The 16,873-nt window shown below is 32.8% G+C and overlaps 1 protein-coding gene across 1 annotated transcript in view; it reads left to right on the top strand.

Annotated features, from left to right (window-relative positions):
* Positions 1–16,873, top strand: part of DYNC2H1 (dynein cytoplasmic 2 heavy chain 1) — a 364,114-nt gene that overhangs the window by 79,508 nt on the left and 267,733 nt on the right. The window contains exons 37-45 of the mRNA XM_029208148.1: positions 1,581–1,780; positions 2,621–2,885; positions 4,195–4,402; positions 6,776–6,905; positions 9,715–9,870; positions 11,516–11,775; positions 12,618–12,864; positions 14,141–14,292; positions 15,495–15,639. Coding sequence (XP_029063981.1) covers positions 1,581–1,780; positions 2,621–2,885; positions 4,195–4,402; positions 6,776–6,905; positions 9,715–9,870; positions 11,516–11,775; positions 12,618–12,864; positions 14,141–14,292; positions 15,495–15,639 — 1,763 coding nt within the window. The remainder of the gene's footprint in view (positions 1–1,580; positions 1,781–2,620; positions 2,886–4,194; positions 4,403–6,775; positions 6,906–9,714; positions 9,871–11,515; positions 11,776–12,617; positions 12,865–14,140; positions 14,293–15,494; positions 15,640–16,873) is intronic.

Here is a 16,873-nt window from a genome sequence, read left to right as displayed (position 1 = left end):
GACAGGGTCCTAGTCAGATATCACGTAGACTCTTCCTTAGTCTGGGTTTTTTTTCTGATATTTAACTCATGATTTAATTGAGTTGTGAACATTTGGAAAAAAATACTGCAGAGGTGGAGTGCCCTTTTTAATTCATTTTAGTGGGTACATAATAACCATTTGACATCACTGGTGATGTTCACCTTCATTACTTATGTTAATGTTTTCCAGGTTTCTCTACTGTAAAGTTATTTTCCCCTTTCCCGACTCTCTTCTTTGGAAGCCAGTTACTAAATCTAGCTCACCTTGAAAGTGGGGAGGCAAGGATTAAGCTCCACCTCTTGGGGGGGGGGAGTATCTGCTTATATAATTTGAAACTCTTCCGTAAAGATGATTTGTCTCTTCTTTTCCATGATGTATTTATTAAATCATTTATTCAGATCAGTATGGACTCATGCATATTTTTTTATACTTTGCCACTTTTTTTCCCCATTTATATAAAGTAAGTTATTACCCCCACCAATTGATGTTTGCCTTCATGAAAGGCTGAATATTCAGCCTCTAGGTTGCTATCCAAATTTAAGTTAAATCACCATGAAAATAAGATAACATAAGAAAGAAGACTACATGAAATTACCTATTTGGACTTTAAATGATCAAAATATACATCTTAAAAAAGGAAACTACAGCTTTTTTATTAGGTTGGCATATACCAGGGCAGATAAGGTATTTGTTGAAGTACTTAGATTACCATTTTTCAGTTGTCTATCTCTGGTGATTTTCATGAAATATATAAACCATACCTGTAGTAAATAAAGATGGCTTACTTATGAGTTCAGTGCTTTAAATAAACTCTAGTGCAGCCAAGCCTCTTTATATATATTTAAAGATAGAAATATTAAACAATTATAGAGAAATACCATACTAAAAATAGTTTCTTGCCTTTATATAGGTGTCTGGTCAATTAATAGCTAATATCCTTGAAAAAATAAGAATCTGGCGATATTAGTATTTACATTTGGTTTAAGAATAGATTTATGAACCAGTTTTGAGCAACACTGATCAAAGAGTTTTGCTCAGTTTGTTAGTTTTTAGTTTTAGGATAAAAATCTCTGCGAGGCAAATATGCTGGTATATTTGGAAAGATACCTAAATCTGGAATTAAATCCCACCTATAATACTTAATGCTGAGCTCTCTCAGATAAGTCATTTAAACCCTTAGAGACTTAATGGTCTCATGTGTAAAATTGGAATAATAATAGAAATACTTCCTTACTCTATACAGTTGTTATAAGGATTACATCAGAATGGTAAAGTACTATGCAAAGAAATGTGTTAATGATTTTTATTATTAATTCAAGTCTGGGTACCCTGGGATTCAAATTCTATGAAAAATAGTCCAAAACTCAGTAATACTTGTTTTTCAGCAGTTAAAAGATAGTTAAGTAAGCTTGCCAATTCACATGATAGCATATGTCTTTAAATGTTACTAAATTCTAGTGCATCATTTAATTACTAATAATGCATATCAAGGCACGTAAAGACTTTTTATAGTCATTAGATTCATAACTAATAATTTTAAAATGAAACTTTTTCTCTAGTTAATGAAAGTCATATTGTGGTACAAGCACTGAGGCTTAATACAATGTCAAAGTTTACATTTGCTGATTGCACTCGGTTTGATGCACTGATTAAAGATGTGTTTCCTGGAATTGACTTTAAAGAAGTAGAATATGATGAACTGAATGCTGCATTAAAGCAAGTCTTTGAGGAGGCCAACTATGAAATCATATCCAATCAGGTAACTGTCAAGAATACTTCATAATATATTGATCCTTTCTCCTAGTTAATTCTTTATTAACTATCTTTATCTTTTATCTTTCAACTTATCTTTCAGCTTTCAACTTAAATCTTACTCACTCATGAAAGCCTTCCCTAATTTTCAAGTCCAAATTAGGTCCTCTTGCTATGTGCTTTCCTTACCTTTGTTGTATATACATATTTAATGTTTAGTTGCACACTTGATTAATATTTGATTAATATTAATATTAATATTTGATTCTCCCCCACCAGATAGTAGTCTCCATGAAAGGTGGGATCCATGTCTGTTTTACCATTTTATTCCTAGTGCCTGTTACGGAGCCTGGCATGTAATAGATCCATCATATGTGTCTTTGATAGTTGATTATGTATGATTTAGTTTAACTTTGACAATTTCTTAGGAGAACTTCACTTTCGTACGTCTTTTTATGTAGCACAAGTACATGTTCAAAATGAATACTTTTTCCTCAGGTTTTTTTTTTTGGAAAGAGGGTATAAATGAATGAATGAATTAGCAAAGTGAATAAAATATTTAGTATATTTTATTTGAATGAATGAGTGAGTGAAGACAATAGTGAACATATTGTATTGTCAACTTGGAAAGCATACTTCTTTTTTTTAAAGAAATATGAATTTAAAGATCATGTTGTAAATATATTCAGATTTGTTTAGTAATTCTTTTATTTAAGGCTTTATCTTCCACTGAAGAAATAAAAGGCTTAATTTATGTTTGAAATAGAACAACTATTGTCGAATGAGAGTAGAACTGTGTTTGATTGTACACTATAAATCATATATGAACATGTTTCTTTTCTACTAGATCAAGAAGGCTTTAGAATTGTATGAACAATTACGCCAGAGGATGGGAGTTGTTATTGTTGGTCCAAGTGGTGCTGGAAAATCAACTCTTTGGAGAATGTTAAGGGCAGCACTTTGTAAAATTGGCAAAGTGGTAAAACAATATACCATGAATCCCAAAGCTATGCCTAGACATCAATTATTAGGCCATATTGACATGGATACAAGGGAATGGTCTGATGGTGTTTTGACAAATAGTGCTCGCCAAGTAGTTCGAGAACCTCAAGGTTGGTCTCTATTGTGTGATTTATTGATTTATTTAATAATTTTTAGAGGATGATAGAGGTTGTCTATAATGCTATCCTTTTCAGGTCTTATACATGACCATAAACTGCCGTATAGTGATCTACTTTGATATTTTACTTTGGAGGGGTGAAGACATGCTATCATTTTTACCTGTTATTCCATAGCAACTTTTATTATAATAGAAACTCAGAGTAATCTGGGTGAAACATAGTTTACAGCTAGATTAATCTACTGAATAAACATAATATCTTTGATTGCTGAACTGATATTATAATACCTCATAAATAAGCAAGATAACAAGTTTTTATTTAGGATTAAAATTGGTATGTGTGTCTGAACTTATCAGTTTGAATACAGTGCTTTCAATAATTTTGAAAATTTGAGTCATAAAATAGTAGACTTTCTGGTCTAAATTTTTTGGCTTGGTGTTTAACAGAATTCTTGGTCAGACTCCCTACTTTTTGTTAGATCATAATTTAATTAATAGTTGTTTTTCTAAGCCAGTGAATGAAAGGTTTAGAATGTCTTAAGACATTGGAAGGAATTTTCAGTGTATAGTGTCTTCATTTTCAATGTAGTTGATATTATCACACTAAATAAAAACCAGATATACCTGTACTTGTTTCTCACACTTTTATGGGGGATATTTTCCTCTTTGAATTGTTTCAAAGGTCCAAGAACAACTTGAAACCACTTTTGTCTTAGGAAATATATATTAAAAACAGTTTGTTTTGGAAAGACTTGTGTACACAACTTGTTCACTGCTTCTCCCCTCTGAAGTCACCTTTTTATATATCAAAGAAATTTGATGGTGGTGTATTTTTTAGTTCTCATGTAGGACACTAAGGAGTAGGTTTCTCATATTTTCTAAAAGTGCTATTACATAGCAAGCATTCATACATTCTAATGACATGGTAGAAGACAAAAGTCTAAGGAATATCTCACAAGCTTGTGGAAGTAGAAATACCTAGGTCTTGCAAACCATGTTTTCTTTTACTGAGAATCCAGTTCTGTATGTTCATAGATCAATAGAGCCTTATTACAGAGTATATAACTGGGTCTCTGACCAGCTGAGCCAGGATTGCCCATGGGTTCTCCACACATTTGTATTGTGTTAATTCACATGAAAAATTTCAACTTGTTCAACTTTTTGTTCTTTATATTTGGCTTCAGAAGTATAAAATAATATGGAAATTACTTCTAAAGAATAAGTGATAATTATTTTATTCTTTATTTTTAATTATTATCATTGCATTTATTTTTATCTCTACTTTTTTTGTTTGAAAATAGATGTCAGCTCATGGATAATCTGTGATGGTGATATTGACCCTGAATGGATAGAATCTCTGAATTCTGTTCTGGATGATAATCGACTACTCACTATGCCCAGTGGAGAAAGGATTCAGTTTGGCCCAAATGTTAACTTTGTATTTGAAACTCATGATTTAAGTTGTGCCTCACCAGCCACAATATCTAGAATGGGAATGATCTTTCTTAGGTGAGCATTTGCATACACTGTATTAGAATATTCTTCAATTATTATTTTGTTTTTACAGCTAAGTGAAATAAGTAATGTATGGGTAATGTGTGAATATTTGTTTTCCTCATTCTTATTAACTTCTTTTTGTTTGTTTGTTAGGTTTTAATTCATTCAGAGAGCTCCTGTTTATTGCAGTTGAATTATTTCAGCAGTGTAGTTGTATCACAATTACTAAATAATTATTTTTTGTTTACCTAAATGAAACAGCAAGTATTTAATTTGTTTTCCTCTTTTTTCTATAACTTTTATTTAAATATTATGATTGAGTTCAGAGAAGTTTTACAAATTAGAAACCTCTTTACTTAATATTTTCTTTCTTCAGTGTATTTGGAAGAGGCTTGAAGACCAAAAATAAATAACAAACTGATTTTAGATTTCATATACAGTAGTCACATACTAAAACATGGATATTTGAGCCAGTTTCTTCCCAAAATGAGTAATTAGAAGGTTTTCTTTTACCTTTTGAATTTATGTTTTAGAATTTGATATTTATCTGTCTATATAAAGTTCTCTACTCTTTTATAATTATTTGAAACCATTTTCGATGTTATATGACACATGGTAGGGTTATCAAGTTCATTCAGATTGTTTCCAAAATTATTTAATTGCTTACTTCTTTGATAGTATTATAGGAAACATTTATATTAAACTAGCCATAAACTCCCCATTAATATTTTGAGGTATTAATTATTTAAAAAATAATACAGCATTGGGTTTATAGCTTTTATAGCAGTATCTCACACAATTTATCTTATTTATTCAATGTATTCTTATAATCTTGTGAGAAAAATAGGATAAAAGGGAAGTTTATCACTAAATTTTAAAATATTTATTGAATGCCCATTACCTATATGATGTTAAGTTAGGCATTTTAGGAGAGACAGCAAGAAAGGAGTAAAGCTAACAGTTATGAAGGGCTTATATTTATGAAGAGCTTGTCTTTATGGAACATACGTTCACAAAGGAGATAATATAAATATAACAGCAATTATAAGCTAGAATATAAATGAAATAAGGGGTAAGTAGAATGCCATATTGTAGAGCAATATGCCTGTATAGCTGCATGTTGCTGTAGAGGATTTGAACATTGTTGGTGAACCAGATATTGTTTGTGAGAGGCATAATGAATATATATGATTTCATGTAAAATACAAAAACATATTAATTATTTTTAGTTGCCTTTTGATTAGATTGTACCTTAGTTTTAGGTTTTATTCGTTTCTTCAGCAGATATTTGCACTTGCTATGCAATAGGCCAAATGAAGACCTTTTAATAATGAAAGAGAATGCTATTAATTATGCTGGAATAACTGATATAAATCAAGATTGTCTTAGAAAAACCAAGACATGTAGTTGCCGTGGGCACTGAGGAGATACTGTGACAACAAAGTCTTTATTCTGAAGGAGTTTAGCATCTTTGCTTTGTCTGTTTTGAGCTTATCAAATGTAATTTAAATATTTACCTTTGATCTTTTCATTTTTTCTTTTGCTTATTAAACTGGATAGAAATATGGGAGGAGAAATTCAGGGACTCAGTATTTACTCGTGTTGCTATGAAACACTGGTAGAAGATGGGAAAAATGATAAAATTGTGAGCCCTTGTAACTTCTAAAATTATTAATTATGAGTTGTTTTTACTATAATTTTTATAAATATGCAACATGTAATTTTGAATAAGATGTCTATATTATGTTTAATTTCAATCATTGGTTGTTACTCATATAATTAAATGATTTGCTAAAAAAATTATATTTTACTTTAGGATGATCTTCTAGTTTCAGTAGTGGCATGGGAATTTAGGTGTTTGGCTTTTTTGGGGACAGAGAAAAAGAAAAAGTACTTTTAAAGGTCTGCATTAAGATGCAGTGCAACTTGAAGTTTAATGTGCATTTGAATCACCCAGAGATATTGTTAAAGTGAAGATTTTGCTTCATTAAGTCTGGGATGGGACTTGGGATTCTGTAGACCCACTTTGGATAGGAAGGGTTTAGACCACTTTTTGGCTAACTTGTAGTTGTGTAATTCTTCTTTAATCTATACTTATAATGATATAGATGACATTTATTTGCTTTATTTTATAGAAAATGACATATATATAATATATATATACCTGTATGTAGGTATATATGTAGAAGTAATGTATACACACAATATGTATATATATGTAGAAGTAATATATACACACATACATATACGGAAGTAAAGTGAATTCTTACATACTAGCAGATAGAGTACATGTGTAGAATGTTTATTGGAGCAGAAATTTATTTTGTAAGTAAATTCACAATTTCTTTCTAAATAGTTTCTTACATGTTTGTTAATGTGTTTCAGTGATGAAGAGACGGATCTTAATTCTCTGATAAAATCTTGGTTGAGGAACCAGCCTCCTAAATATAGAAATAATCTTGAAAACTGGATTGGGGATTATTTTGAAAAGGCTTTACAATGGGTTCTAAAGCAGGTAAGATAATTATAATATTTCATAATTATTTAGGCAAGAAGTATAATGATTGAGTGTTGCTTACATTTAACTGCTTTTTAGTATAAGAGCTCTGACAAAATATGAGGGTGGAGTGAGGGGTAGATGTCTTCATTGCTGTCCCACTGTATTTCATGGTATAACTTTTTATTGTGTTAGTCTTAAAACACTTTAATTCTTCCATCCACGATAGCTTGCACTGCTTGCCTAAAAATCTTGAACATTGGAATGCCTAAGTTTTACTAGCAAACCCATCTTGCTGTCACATTTTACTGTGTCAGTAAATATCTGCATATATGTCATGCTAAAAATAATGACAAGTTAATACTAAAGTAGAGAAAGAATGGTGAGTTATTTATAACATTATTAAAACATTTGTTTATTCAACAAAAATTTATTGAATATCTAATAGACGCCCTAGACAAGACTTTGTGAGGTGAACATTAACAGGACAATCACTATCCCTGCGAAGGGTTTGTCTCATGGAGGAAAATGACATGTAAAAAGATAATCACAATATAACAGGATGAAGAGAGTATTGCTGCCTTCTAGGAGAATTTTAAAAAAGGAGATCACATTTAATTTTGAATTTGAAGCATGAATAGAAGTTTAGCGTGCAAAGAAGACAATTTTCATGTATCTGCATGATTTTTTCAAATTTTCTTGGTTTTTCTTTTATGTCATTGCTTTTATAAAAAACATGAACATATAAAAATAGAGGAAATAAATAGCAATGAGGATTTTTTTTTTAAGTATCCGATTATTAATCTGAACTTGATTTAGAGGTCAGTACTTGGGGTTGAACAAATCACGTAGTGAAATGGCAATCTCACGTTAGTTTTCTAAACTTTTTTTGTAAGGATGAATGATGGAGGAGTAGGGATTTGGGAGGAAATGATGCAAATGAGATAGGTTTTCCTGGAGACTTCAGGGAAGAACCACTCCCACCAGCCCTCAGTATGACTGAGCTGTCTACCTCTTTGTGCTTCTGCAGCAATGTACTGTGTCCTTCAACTATATTATAATTGCTTTCATTCAACTATAAGCACCTTGAGGGCAAGGACTAAGCCTGTTATAGTCCTTGTTGTATCCCCAGAACCAAAGTTTGTTAATAACAGAGTAGTGAATCAGAGTATATGAGCTTAATTAAACACCTGATGCCTATGTTTGTAGCACCTGTTCAGTAGGTGTGTTGTTATTTCATTAATATAAAACATACAGAGCCTAACAGGGCTCTCCAATGCAAATACCTTGAGGTCATCTACTTGCATGCTGTTAGTGTTAGAATGAGAAATATAATACTAGATAGAATGTATTGAAAAAAAGGGGTTTATGACTATAGAAATGATAACAGAATAAGACTATTAAACCATAGAGTGGATACCAAAGATTCAGTTAGAAAATAAACTAATTCTGTTCTGAGGTCAGTTCCCTGTTATTTTTTGAAATTGTTTTAATGTGTTGAGTGTTCTTTCTTTATTCTGTGCTTTGTTCACCATGTTCAGATTCTGAGAGATATACTATAATGAATGCTCTAGTCAAGTGCTGATTTTATTTATAACTAGAGCTTTACTTTCTTGTATTTAGCAAATCAGGCAATCTAGAAGAAAATATGTGGGTTTCCTTTATCTTGCCTTTAAAGCCTAGAACTCTTAGTATGGCCTAAGCCATTGGATTTCTACTCATCTCCTCCCTTTTTCCCATTTTTCCACCTATTTCTCAATTCTTTGAAAAATATTTATTATGCAGGCAGAGTGCTTTTTTTAAAAAATGTAAATTGGGTCGTTTTATTCTCTTAACATTTAAAGGCACTGAAAATAAAATTTGCACTCCTTACCACGGCCTGTACAGTTGCACATACCCTGGCCCTTGCCTACCTTTCTGACTTGAACCGCTCTTCCTTTGCTTACTCAGGCATAAGCGTCTTTTAATTCCTTAACTACGCCGGTGGCTTACCATTGCATATGCTGTGTTCTCTGCATGTCAGATAGATCTCACTCTTTTAATGTTAGCTTAAATGTCACCTTTTTGAAAGAGACCTTGAGCCCGCAATCTGAGTTATCTGTTCTCAGAATACACTCTTCCTCTGCTTTATAGCTTCTGCCACAATGTATTAACCATCTCCTCTACTAGACTTGACTTCCATTAAGACAATTGCTCTGTTTAATTCACCTTTTAAAAAAAATACCTAGCACCACATACAGATCCTAATGCATAATTGGTTCTCAGCAAATACTTAGAGAAAGAATGAGAACGCTTTCCCCTTCTAACTCCCTGGCAGTTACACAGGGCCCCAGAGGCCCACAGATCAAAATCATCTACACCACCAGAGTCCAAAAGTTTCATTTTAAAATTCTGTGTAGAGAAAAAGTTCCAAATTGTTTTTAAGCCTGCTTTTACTTTTCTTTCTTGTCCAGAGCCATTAATCTAGCCCTTGCCTCTAGCTTCTTTTCTATCAGCAAGAGGAAATGAGGGGCTATTACTTTTAGACTAATGCTCATTGATTTACCTTATTTTTTTAAATATTCTTCAGGTTTAGGAAGTAAACAAACAGTGTATCTATTTGAGGAATCCAGCACTTTCAGCTAGAAATACACAATTGTGTTTTTATGATTACTTTTTATTTTCAAAGTTTATATATATAAATTGAAATCTAAACGTTCTATAACTTGAGTAGGGGGATTAATTTAAAGATGATCCTTGAAAAGATAAGTAAACATTAATCTGTGTATGGTACTAATTTACTGGTTAATATTTACCTTTTGTCTGTAACATGGATTTCAATCAACAGAATGACTATGTGGTAGAAACAAGTTTGGTTGGGACTGTGATGAATGGTTTATCACATCTCCATGGATGCAGAGATCATGATCAGTTTATTATTAATCTCATAAGGGGGCTGGGTGGAAATCTGAACATGAAGTCACGTCTGGAATTCACCAAAGAGGTAATACACGTTTAAAGCCTATGTTTAGTCAACATTTTTTGTCAATTTTCATTGATCCTTGGTATAGAACTTAAAAATTTTGAAATTATGCATTTAATACAATAATAATGCATTTATATACAGATCTTCCTCGAATTATGATGGAGTTACATCCAGATAAACCCATCATAAGTTGAAAATATCCTAAGCCGAAAATGCATTTACTACACCTAACTTATCAAATATCATAACTTAGTCTAGCCTGTCTTAAAGTGCTCAGAACACGTACATTAGACTACACTTGGGCAAAATCCTCTAACACAAAGCCTATTTTATAATAAAGTGTCAAATAGAATGTAATTTCTTGACTGTTATACAGAAAGTGAAAAATAGTATGGTTGTAAGCATATCAGTTGTTTACCCTGGTGATTTTGTGGCTGACTGCCTGAGCTGCAGTTTGCTGCCACTCACTGCCACTGCCCAGCATCACAGGAAGGTATCTTACCACATTATCGCTAGCCTGGGAAAAGATCAAAATTCAAAGTACGGTGTTTACTGAATGCATATCACTTTCGCCCTATTGTAAACTTGAAAAATCTTTAAGTCGAGCCATTGTAAGTTGAGGACCGTCTGTATAAGTACATAGGTACATGTATACTTATTTTCTCCTTTGATTGAACTAGTTTGTGTTATTTTATGATATTAAAATTTTATAAAATAATATTTAATAGGCTAAAGTTCTGACTATACCTTTTTTGTTAGATATTTTTGATACTTAGCTATGTAAATAAATATAATTATTCATTTTTAATCTTAAAATAACATATTTTTAATCTTTTTTTTTTAACCAGAAGAGTTTTAGCAGTTAGGAATGCTTGGATGGAGTAATCATTATAAATCTTTTCTTTATTAAATGCAAAGGTATATTTCAGCCACGTTTATAAAACTAAATTCTACATATTAAGGAATTTCTTCCTATTGGCCTCTGTTGAAATACTTGAACACATATTCCTTTGGGTTGGCTCCAACATTATGTTCTGCATTTTTATCACTTTGTTTCATTGATATCACCATTTATTGCTTTCTCTGTTCTGTTTTTCTTTCCATGGCTGTTCTGTTGCCTCTGTTACCGGATGCTTCTCATTGCTACCACTCAATGTCATATTATATGCTGCTTTTAAGCAGACATTTTATGGCCAAAGTTTAGAATAAAGCTGTTGAAGAGTGGCATTAGGGGCTAACTCTCTGCTGTGTATCTGTGCAGATAACAGTTTTTTGTGTAAGAAAGAACAAGTTGAGAGCAGTGGTGGTGACAGTGGAATGTTCAGTACCAAAATGTACTGGAAATGAAAGTTCTAGGAGTCCTACATTGTACAATTTGTAATTTAGTGTTCATAAGAATTCAGTTAAAAGTTGAATATATTTATACAACATATGTGTGAACCAGATGACTTTTATTTGCTTAAATGATCATTCAGAGAGTAATATTTCAGATAAAATGTTACTATAATTATTAAGGGTATTAGGTGAGTTTAGTGCATGTGAACTTTTTTATTTTTAAAGTAAGATGATTCTCTTTGGAGCATTTACTTTAAAGAATTAAAATTTCACATACTCTGTTTGGAGCACTGTATATGAAAACCGATCACAACTTTTTCCTCTCAAGGTTTTTAATTGGGCACGAGAATCTCCTCCGGACCCTCACAAACCAATGGACACCTACTATGACTTGAGTAGAGGACGATTAGCATCTTATGTGCTGAAGAAGCCAGAAAACTTGTCTGCTGATGATTTCAGTAATAGCCAAACTCTTCCAGTCATTCAGACTCCTGACATGCAACGAGGTCTAGATTATTTCAAACCTTGGTTAAGTTCTGATACTAAACAGCCGTTTGTTCTTGTCGGACCAGAAGGATGTGGCAAAGGGTAAGAGGAGAAAAATGTTAATCGAGGTGCATATTGTGGATTTATGCTTCTCTCCTGTTTTAAAATGATTTAACAGCTTTTGTTACCTTTTTTTTGGTTAAAGTAGCATTTACATTTTCATGAAGGACTCTTTATTGTCACTACTTGTAAAGATAATATGACTATAGAGAAAAATATGTCCTTTTTTCTGCCGAGTTATGTGTTTTCCAGTGGAATTAGAAGATACTCTTAAAAAGAATCTGTGCGTACAATCATAAAAAATGAATACCTGATGTACTCGCAAACTACTATATGCTGTAGTTATAAAAAAGGAATCTTGAAGTTAGCTATTTAAAAATAGCTTTTAATTCAGTGGAATTCAACCTATTTTTAGTGCCTCCTGAGTGTAGTTTTTTGGAAATAAAGGAAATATGGATTATTATTTTCACATTTCTAGTAATAATTAAACAATTCTGTAAAGTCATAGTAATTTTTTTTAACTTGGAGAACTTAATAGTTTAAAATCTTTCCTTCAACTGTGGGGAAACAATACTTTTTATGTGTACTTTTTCAAACTGAATTATTTCTGTGAACTGTGATTTTTTTTTTTTTTTTTTTTTTGCTGAAAGAGTCCCAAGAATGCCTTAAAATATGAATTAATTCTTTTTCCAGTCTAAAAATTAGAAAGCTTACCTTCATAGCTATGGATAGTTATGGAAACCATATCTATTTTTACCACTTTTCCCTTAAACATCATACGTAATTTAGAAACTAAAATATTTAAAAATAGAAATTTTGTATTGAATATAGAAAGTATTTTATTGGTTGCATTTGTGAAGTCAAATGTTTTATATCTTTCTCAGGATGCTGCTCAGGTATGCCTTTTCCCAACTCCGGTCCACTCAAATTGCTACAGTTCACTGTAGTGCGCAAACTACTTCTCGGCATCTCCTGCAGAAACTGAGCCAGACTTGCATGGTAATCAGTACTAATACTGGTCGAGTGTATAGACCAAAAGACTGTGAGAGACTTGTTCTGTACTTAAAAGATATCAACCTACCCAAGCTTGATAAATGGGGGACCAGTACTTTGGTAGCTTTCCTGCAGCAGGTGGGTCTTATCACTTGAAGTGTTTTGATATAATTGGAAACAATTTAATTTCATTAACTTTTCTTGTAGATAGAAAATCTGCTTTCCTTTTTAGGGCTAGTTTTATCTAGCATGTGTCATGGAAATTAAACTCTTGAAGCATCTCACACTTGTTCCAGGGCTACTTTCTTTGATCTTCCTCCATCTAAAGATTAGTATTACATCAAGATGATATATGACAGAAAGAGTAAAAACAACCTTTACCCTACACCATTTACCTACCCTTTATTCCTAAAAAATGGAGAAAAGCAGAAGCTGGGGATGGTGCTGGAGCTAGGGAAGTTTTTGCTTCATTCTTTTAGGTATGCATTCTTCTGAGAGCAGTTAGACTCGCTCAGTCATGCTTCAGTCACTGTGGAAGATTTTTTTTCTTTATGTGATTTACATCACATTAGAAACTCTAAATTCTAAATTAGAGCTTAATATACTCATTTTGGTTCACATTTTGCTTTTCTATATAACTGAAGAATATAATAAAATATTTATAGAAAAAATATTATCCTTATATTTCTCCTGATTTCTTTCACTGTTTTTTTCTGGCCATACGTGGGCCTCTCACCGCTGTGGCCTCTCCCATTGCGGAGCACAGGCTTCGGACAGGGGGCGCAGGCCCAGCGGCCATGGCTCACGGGCCCAGCTGCTCCGCAGCATGTGGGATCTTCCCGGAACGGGGCACGAACCCGTGTCCCCTGCATCGGCAGGCGGACTCTCAACCGCTGCGCCACCAGGGAAGCCCTCTTTCACTTTTTTTTTTTTGATAATTGCTGGTGAATTTATACTATCACCTGTATTTTAACATTTATTTGAAAAGCATTTTAAAAATGAGGATAATTCAGCTAACATTAATTGAACACAGAGTCTTTAAAATTAAAAACAAAATTTTTATTGGAGTATAGTTGATTTACAATGTTGTGTTAGTTTCTGCTGTACAGCAAAGTGAATCAGATATACCTATACATATATCTACTATTTTTTAGATTCTTTTCCCATATAGGTCATTATAGAGTATTGAGTAGAGTTCCCTGTGCTATACAGTAGGTCCTTATTAGTTATCTATTTTATACATAGTAGTGTGTATATGTTGATCCCAATCTCCCAGTTTGTCTTCCCCCCATTTTCCAGTAACCATAATCCTCTGATGATGATTGCATTTGGAAACAATTGAATTTTATGCAAAATATATCATGATTAGAAAATCTTAAGCATAAAACACTTAAATATATTTATTTTCAAATAGGTATTGACATATCAAGGATTTTATGATGAAAATTTGGAATGGGTTGGTTTAGAAAATATTCAAATTGTGGCTTCTGTGTCAGCTGGAGGAAGACTGGGAAGACATAAGCTTACTACCAGATTTACTTCTATTGTTCGTCTTTGTGCTGTAGAGTACGTATCATTGTATTAAAAGATTTTTTTGACTTAGGGAGACATACATTGCATTTTATGAAAGGTATATATTAATGATATTACTTCAAAAGGTAGAATATAAAAATAGTCAAACTTAAGCTCTGATGTTAGTTTTTTCCTATCCTTCCTAAACTGTAGGCAGTAATTTAGGGTGATGAAGGCTTTAATCAATGCTTGTTATATATTAGAAACAAAACAACTGCTTTGTATTGTCTCTAAATGTCAATCTCAGGAACCTGAACGGTGGGTTTTAGATTTAAATGTTTTATGGGTTATTTAAAGCAAAAATACAATCAAATTTTATGTAGATAACTAAAAAGAGAATTTAAATTTTAACAAAGTAGAGTTAGGTCATTTAGTGGCTTATAATATTAATCATAACATACCCATCCATCTCCATGGTCCATAATTGTTACATGGACTCGAATTTTATGACGCTAGGTCCTCTATTTTGCCTTACAAAATCTTGTTTTTGTGTTTTCATGCTAAACTGCCCCCGTCTATTAACATTCTTCTTTTAGAAATGTTACAGCAACCAATTAAGCTGTACTGAAATAGATTTTGCTTAGGGAGAAACAGGTTGATTTTATTTGTTGTTTTCTACTTCTGTAGTTCTAAGGTGGATTACTGTTCTTTGTACAGACTATACTTAATTCAAAATACTTTTTCTTAAGCAGAATTTTCCTTTGGCCCTTTCTAAAGAGCAGTGGTCTTTTAAACAATTATGTTTTTAAGTAATTTCATTGGAATCCTCTATTAGAATCCTTAGTATTTGAAAACAGATAATTAGGGATCTGATTTAGTTGAAGTAACAATAGGGTCTGTGAGCCTGGCCTTAGCCGTTGAGTAAACCTTGGAGGTATTTAGGCCTTACAATTTGAAAACCACACAGTTTGAAAACCATTGCTATAACTTAACATTAAAATAATAATTTAGGGGACTTCCCTGGTGGTCCAGTGGTTAAGACTTCGCCTTCCAATGCAGGGGGTGCAGGTTCGATCCCTGGTCAGGGAGCTAAGATCCCACATGCCTCGTGGCCAAAAAACCAAAACATAAAAGAGAAGCAATATTGTAACAAGTTCAATAAAGACTTCAAATATGGTCCACATCTAAAAAAATCTTAAAAGAAATAGTAGTTTAGAATGTTGATTTATTTCAACTTCTTATATGCTTTTTTTTAGTTACCCAGAAAGAGAGCAATTACAGACAATTTATGGAGCATATCTGAAACCAGTTCTACATAAAAATCTGAAGAATCATACTATTTGGGGTTCTTCATCAAAAATTTATCTCTTAGCAGGATCTATGGTACAAGTGTATGAACAGGTATATATTCACTTACATTGTAGTTTTCATGTCTATTGGTATTACTCCCAAAGGGCTACCTTTAATCCTGATTTGTGTTGATGCTCAGGCTTTCTTTTCCTGTCGTTTATTATACTTTTCTACTGGAGAGTGACTCTGTGAGGATAGATGTTTGTGTGTGTGTTATTCATTATTGTATCTTCTGGCATAGTTTCTAATAGACACCCAAAAAGTATTGAATGAATAAATCAGTGAGTAGAAGGTCATTCTGCTTTGATTTCAAATTTAGTTTATCTACAGTGGGGTTCATCTTCTTTCCAAAACTAGATCTTTCTCCTGACTTCTATCAGTTTCTGTCTTTCAGGCTTCAAACCCGAGAGTAGTTCTTGATGTTTATTTCTTTCCTTTTATCTGTGAGGAAATGTCTAAAATATTCTGATAAAGTGGGGTGATACTTGAAAATAGGCATTAAGGATGCAGAAGATATTTGAGTACCTTCTCTTTCCAGTGCTAGTCCTAGGGATACAAAGATGACTGAGTCACCATTCCCTAGAAATGCACAGTCTAATGAGGAACCTGATCATATAAATAAACTATTAACGCAGGGTAGTAAGTCTATCAATAACAATATGCACCAGTTACAGAGATAGCATGGAAGAGGGAGTGAATAGCTTTGTTGTGTGTAGTAGATTTTTTTTTTAACATCTTTATTGGAGTATATAATTGCTTTACAATGGTGTGTTAGTTTCTGCTTTATAACAAAGTGAATCAGCTATACATATACATATATCCCCATATCGCCTCTCTCTTGCATCTCCCTCCCACCCTCCCTATCCCACCCCTTTAGGTGGTCACAGAGCACTGAGCTGATCTCCCTGTGCTATGCAGCTGCTTCCCACTAGCTATTTTACATTTGGCAGTGTATATATGTCCATGCCACTCTCTCACTTTGTCCCAGCTTACCCTTCCCCCTCCCCATGTTCTCAAGTCCATTCTCTAGGTCTGCATCTTTATTCCTGTCCTGCCCCTAGGTTCTTAAGAACCTTTTTTTTTTTTTTAGATTCCATATATATGTGTTAGCATACGGTATTTGTTTTTCTCTTTCTGACTTGCTTCACTCTGTATGACAGACTCTAGGTCCATCCACCTCACTACAAATAACTCAATTTCGTTTCTTTTTATGGCTGAGTAATATTCCATTGTATATTTGTGCCACATCTTCTTTATCCATTCATCTGTCGATGGACACTTAGGT

This window comes from Monodon monoceros, unplaced genomic scaffold (assembly GCF_005190385.1).
Source record: "Monodon monoceros isolate NGI ecotype Baffin Bay Population unplaced genomic scaffold, NGI_Narwhal_1 Super_Scaffold_7, whole genome shotgun sequence".
Lineage (NCBI taxonomy): Eukaryota > Metazoa > Chordata > Mammalia > Artiodactyla > Monodontidae > Monodon > Monodon monoceros.
Note: the sequence above shows the minus strand (reverse complement) of the source record. Positions and strands in the feature narration are given on the sequence as shown.